This window comes from Chelonia mydas, chromosome 7 (genome assembly GCF_015237465.2).
Source record: "Chelonia mydas isolate rCheMyd1 chromosome 7, rCheMyd1.pri.v2, whole genome shotgun sequence".
NCBI lineage: Eukaryota > Metazoa > Chordata > Testudines > Cheloniidae > Chelonia > Chelonia mydas.
Window position 1 is genome coordinate 44,965,352 of NC_057853.1, and position 6,438 is coordinate 44,971,789.

Genomic DNA, 6,438 nt, shown 5'->3' on the forward strand with positions numbered 1-6,438 from the left:
TGTCAGCTCTCTTTAGATTGCCCTCCAGAACAGAACATCAGTTAGTGATTTGGCAGATCATCTTTTCTCTTCTTAAAGTAGATGCTTTCCACTCTGTGCCTCAAGAGGCAAGGGTTAGTTGCTCTTTCCTGATACATACAGAAAACAAAGGGTCTAGGACCTCATCTGGAACTCATTGTTTTGAATGAAAACAGTAAAACTAATGCTTAGCCTGCTGTCTCTCCAATCAGTCCTTTTCATCAAATAATAAGATCTCTAGAATCAATCTGCCAAAGAGAGTGTTATTTATTAGAGAGCAAACAAATTGCTAAGAGTGTTCATTCATTGCTATTCCCTTTAGGGCCAGATTTTCAGACATGCACACAACAGGTGCACCTGCATGAACGTGCTGGCAAATGAGTCAGTTGGGCCAATATACATCAGTAGGCTGTATACTGATGCTTTCTAAAACTTCTGTCTCTCTGTGTGCTGCTTCCAGCAGAGCAGTAAACTGAAATTAACAAGATTTGATGAGTGCTTTAGACATTGCTCCCCCTTTGTTCTTTTTCCTTACCCCCTGCTCAGTGTGCATCAGCAGTGGAGCAGAGAGAGGAGCAGAACAGGTGATTGCAAGTGTGAAATTAACAAAACTCTCTGACATTTACTGCTATTAAGCTTCAGAGAACTTTCTACTTTTACTTCATCTCTGAGGAGCCAGGCAGCAGAGCAGCATGCAGGCTGGGAGGAGAAGCAGTAAAGGGAAGAGAAGAAGAGGGGAATAAAGCAGCACAGAGTACAAGGAAAAGAAGCAGAGGGAGAAAGGAAAGAGAAATGAGAGTATAAAGTCACAGACCAAAAATCTTTATGGCTATGGAAGGTCCTGCTTGGGTGGAGCTACTTCCTCACAGGCTCAGAGAAGATTGGGGACAGGGCTGGATAGCCGCAGATCCACTTGCAAAACTGATTGATTCCCCATCAAACCCCATTGGACCTCACTTGCAGACAGTTTGGTTTCCAGGACTGGGAGAGGATTGGACATGGAGAATAGAGAAACAACAGGAAAAATATAGACATAACCTCAGAAAAAAGACAGCTGAGAAAGATTAGAGAGAGAGGAGAGAGGGAAAAGGAGCAAAAAAGAAGAGAGAGAAGAGAAAATTGGAAAATACAGTAATAAGATAAATGTGGAGATACCCACAATGAGAGCTACAGGAATTGGGGGGAGACAGCATGCATTAGGGAGGGCAGGGATACACAGTGTGGCATTAAATCTTTTAAAATAAAAAGACAAAAGGAAGCTAGTTAATATGTACTCTTGAACTAAGGAAAGGAAATAGCTACTGAAACAGTTTTAATAAATAGCAATTACTACTAAATAGCAAAACTACTGAAAAAATACATCAATGTGTAAAAACTTATAACACATTATTAATGTTTTTATTGTGATATTTGTGTTGCAAGATTTTACATAAATACTCTGATATTTACGGAATGTAGGAGATCCTAGCAAGGCAGGTGTGGTGAATGGAAGATGCTGGGCTGTAGGACATGTTAAATAGGATTGGAGAAGAGGGTGTCACCACCATGACTGCTAGTTTTTTACTGTTTGATCATGCATACAGGAAAAACACATCTGCCTGTACAAACAGGTATTTGTACATGGAAATCAGGTTGTGGGTGTACAAATGGCTCAGATTTCTTATTTTCTTAAATACAAAAGCAATTAGGCAGTAACTAATGAGCTGTAAACAATGAAACATGGCCACTCAGGTGCACAATTGCCCAATCACGGATGTTAACATGTGTTTTTCTTTAAACAGTCTCCCCTTCATCCAATTCCTGCATCACCCACAAGTCCCCAGTCTGGCCTGGATGGAAGTAACTCCACTCTGTCAGGCAGTGCCAGCAGTGGTGTGTCCTCCTTAAGTGAGAGTAACTTTGGACACTCATCTGAGCCCCCTCCTCGCACAGACACCATGGATTCTGTCCCTAGCCAGGCCTGGAATACTGATGAAGACTTAGAGACACCCTACCTCCCTGTCAGGTACAGTCTCTCTGAACCTGATGTTCTGGAGTCACTCAAGTCCCAGCCATGTCGAAGCCACTCTGCTCCATCTGGAGTCATTCCTCAGGACACTATGGACCCTCCAGCTCTCCCCCCAAAACCATATCACGCTCGGCTCCCAAACATGGAGAATGAAGAGGAAATGATGCTGATGATGGAAGAGGAAGACAAACACCGGCCACTCCATCGCAAAGTCTCCCAACCAGCTAGTGGTGGAAAGGAGGAGCAGGCCAGGGTAGCATGGGAGCATGGCATCAGTGACCAGTAAGCAGGACTACCTGGAAAGAAGCTTGTATAGTAATTCCAGGTCTGACCAGAAGAAAGATGTAAAAGTTTAGGACTCAGAGGAGAGAACAGTAATCCAATTCTTTACTTTCTACTGCCATGAGTTAATGTCCGGAGCCCATACAAAGTTTGGGCTGGCATGTGAGGTTGCTGCTTTCCTTTTTATTGTATTTTATACTTTTTGGTTTTATGTTATTTTTAATTATTATTTTTTGTGTGCAGTGGGTGCTTTATTCCTTCTGCAGTTTATCAGACCACACAAAGTGGCATGTAAGCTGTTAGCCATAGAGACTTGCAGAAACTGAAAAGAATTGGAATATTGAAGGGGGGATGTGGCAAATTGTTTTAAAAAGCTTTCCTCCCAGTTTTGAGATGCACACAAGTAGAAGCAGTTGCACTAGGGACATGTTTCTTTGCTGCATAGAAGTGAAAGCTCATTGCTGAATTCAGGGATTCCATGAACTGTCAGGCTGGAAGGTGCATTCTCTGCAGGCAATGGAAACTCGGCTGTTCTATGAAGAAACTGGCTCTTCCAAGTTTATGACCATAAACAGCTTTACAGTAGTCTCCTGCATTGACTCAGTTGTGATGAAATGATCTAACCAGTGCTGACAGGCTTCCATATTGATTTTTGAGGTATCATTTCAAACAAACTCTGCCTCCTTTGGTTGTTCATGGACATGTACTTTGGTTTTTCATGTTTTTGTTCCTTAATTTCATTTTTTTACTGGGTAAGCCAGCTGCTTTTCCACTGGAATCATAGTCCATATCCACCTTTACTGCAGGGTAAGAGAGGGTTATGTAGCCTTTAGGGCTGCAACCCAATTCTGAGCCTTTTCTCATGCTTAGCTCTGGGCAAGTGGTTGTCACCAGCACTTTTATTCCAGTCAAGGAACCAGTTGAGTGGCTCATGCAACAACTGCTTGATAACTCAGCAAGTAAGAAGAGAAGGCTTGAATACATCATATCCAGTCCTTGCCTCAGGATTGAAAGTCTGCACAATCCACACCAACATCCATTAACTGTGTTTGTTACTGTAATATCTTATGTGCCCTTCTGATACATTTCGCTGCTGCTGCTGCACAATGCCTCCATCTCTCCCTTCAGATAGGAAACCCTATGAGCTGCAAGAATGCCCAGTGTGTAGTGTGCACTCCAGCTTCAGGGATTTTAAAGATTAACTGTAAGAGGGAAGGGGGGAGATGTTTATTCCCTTTTTTGCTTCTTATTGGTGTGTAAAGAAGACTTGAAAAGTTTTTCTTCTTTTATTTTAAGGGTTTTTTTCCTTTTTGTTTTTTACATTGCACAAATATCCAGTCCTGACTTCCCTTTTTTGCTGGCAGACTCTATGAAGAACTGTAGAATTTAGTGCAATTATGATGTGACACAAAGCAAGAGATTGAGACCAGAGCAGTGGAGTGGGGAAGGGAATTTTAGTCAGGCTGTTCTAAGTTCTAGGGTTTTTTGTTTTCTTTGTTTAATACCTGCTTAGTACCTGACAAACGGGAGAAAAACTTTGTTGGTGAAAGATCCACTAAAACTGCCATTTTATTTGAGAGCTGAGAAATTTCCCATTTTTCAAGTCCTTTGAGAAATCTTCCAGCAAAAATAGGGAAGAAAATATCAAGTATTTTATATTCATGATATTTATAAGATAAATAAGCAAAAAATAAAACCCCTTATTTCAGCCCTTCTTTATAATAATCCGTAGTACTTGTACAGCACTTTTCATCTGTAGATTGCAAAGCACATTCCAGAGGAGGAGCATAAGTAACAATGCCCCTCCTCTTTACAGTGGAAAAACTGAAGCACAGAGAAGTTAAGGGATTTGCCCAATACTACACAAATTAGTGGCAGAAATGGGAACAGAACCAAGGTATCCAGACTCCCAATTCTGTGCCCCATCCATGCTGTTTCCTATATATCATAAACATTATAAAGAAGCAAAAAAGGAAACGTTTCCCTTTGCAAGCCACCTTTAGCATTACCTCCATACAAAGTGACGGGACAAATATACCATTTCCAAATTCTCCTGAAAATGATAATCTGTATCAAGTTTGGACTCAGGTGGCCATTGTATAGAGACGGGTGTTGAGATTATTCATTTATTCTTTCTCAAGTTCTAGCCCATGCAAAAGAAATATTGTTCTGTTTTCTTCATTGACCTGCCTGGCTAGAAGAAGATGTATCCCGTTTCCTTTACTTTTGCTAGAGCAGGACACCCGGAATCATTGTATCCTTCACATTGAAACACAGATGTTAAAATCTGGTCCACAATGAGCATTTCATCTCTTGCATAAATGCCAAGGCAGGTCTGAGTAGAAATGAAAAATGGTGAAGCTCTTAAGAGCCAGAGTCTTAGCTGGTGTAAATCAGGGTAGCTCCATTGAAAGGAATGGAATACTCTGATATACACCATCTGAGAATCTGGCCCAGGATCTTCATATGAAACTTTATTAGAACAAGATGCTTGTTTTCCTTTTTTGGTAGAAGGGTTAAACATTATTGTATCTGGAAATGTATTAAGCTCTCCTTTACAGCAAAAAATAAGGTGTCTGCGCATAAAGCTTTGTATGTAAATTGGAGTTAACATTCGAGTTAGTCTGAATATCCAGCCAGTGTGACTGACTAGAGCTAACTGCTAACCAGAGTTCTAAGGGATTTCCTAATGCATATCATGCTGCGCTGATTAGAAGGACAGTGTCTGGCATGGAGGCGCCCAGCTTTGATTTTATTTTACTTTTTGGTAAAGGCTTTTTCTAAAAGTTAGATGATCAGTTAGCTTATATAAACAGATGTCAGCCAATTTTACAGCAGGTCCATAGCCACCAAGTTTCATGAAGGAGCAAATTCAATTAACACAAACATATTAGATTTGAGTCTCCAAGGAGTTATTCAGAACCATGGTCAAATTTTTGCAAAATACTTTGTGTATTTTTTTTAATGCCTAATTTCAAAGGGCAGTGGGGGTTGTGCTGGGTGGGAAGAGAAGGAGGTGGGGGAGATTCTATTATAATTAAGATCTGGTGAGTGTAAGACTCATACTACTCTCTGGGGCAAGTATGCTTGGCCAATAGCAGCATGAAACTTAAAGCCAAATTCAGCCCTGGGGTAAGCGGGCACAACTACATTTTCTGAGTTAGGGCTGAATTTGGCTACCAGGGTTTGTTGCTGTGCTCTGTGTAACTATCGTAAATAGAGATAATTTACAAGGAACATGGTCATTCCATACTCATGTACCAAGTTTGAAATTGAAAATGCTTCTTTTGGGTTCTTGGGCCACCACTTCTCTCCTGAAAGCATAGGCTATTAAACTTTCCACCACTGGTGTTTACACCTTCTGTCTGGAGGAAAAGGAATGGACAGAGGCAACGACGGAGACAAAGCAATGAGAAGAATTGCATTCATCTGCCAGTTAGTTGCTCATTGGTTGGAAGAATGTTTTGGTTGTGCTGCCAGGTGCAAGACCATGGGATTTTTTCCTCTTTTTTTTTTGTTTGTTTAACCTTTATTTCCCTCTTTGGGTGGGGAAGGGGTTACTACATATCTGTCGGGGGAGAGGAGGCAGCCAAATTGGAAAGGTTGTAGAGCAGAAGCAGAAAAAAAAGTGTGATATTTAATTTTTCCTTCATGTGTTTTTTGTATATATCCCATTTGAATGCTGTGTATTTGTACAGGAAATTGAGCAAAAAATGTATAGATCGTGCTGTCTGACTGGTACTCTGCCCTGTAAATGTGTTTTTAACCTCTGGCATTCTGTGCTTATTTAAAAAAGGCAAAAACCTCTAACCACTTCTCTTTTGTGTATTCATGTTTAAAAAAAATCAAAAAAAGCTCTCTTAACTATAATGGAAAGCAAACATAAAAGAAAAAAAAAGAATTTGAACAAGTGTCCTAAAGGTATTTCATTGTATATATTGTGATAGCATGTTTCCAGAACCAACAAATAAGTGATGTGAATTTTAGATGTAAATAGCTGCTGGGTTTTTTTCCTTCCCCATTCACTCGACTGCTGTGATGTGGAATTAAAGATTAATACCAGATATTAAAACATTGGGTTAATGTGTATTCATTATGGTCTTGCTGAGACGGTTGTCCAGATGCTGCCC

General features: G+C 40.4%; 1 protein-coding gene across 10 annotated transcripts in view; it reads left to right on the forward strand.

The window, feature by feature from the left end:
- Positions 1-6,380, forward strand: part of DOCK3 (dedicator of cytokinesis 3) — a 604,430-nt gene extending 598,050 nt beyond the window's left edge. For all 10 annotated transcript variants that reach the window (XM_043550359.1, XM_043550357.1, XM_043550356.1 and 7 more), the window contains one exon: positions 1,800-6,380. In XM_043550359.1, coding sequence (XP_043406294.1) covers positions 1,800-2,312 — 513 coding nt within the window. In that variant the 3' untranslated portion in view covers positions 2,313-6,380. The remainder of the gene's footprint in view (positions 1-1,799) is intronic.
- Positions 6,381-6,438: the final 58 nt, after the last annotated feature.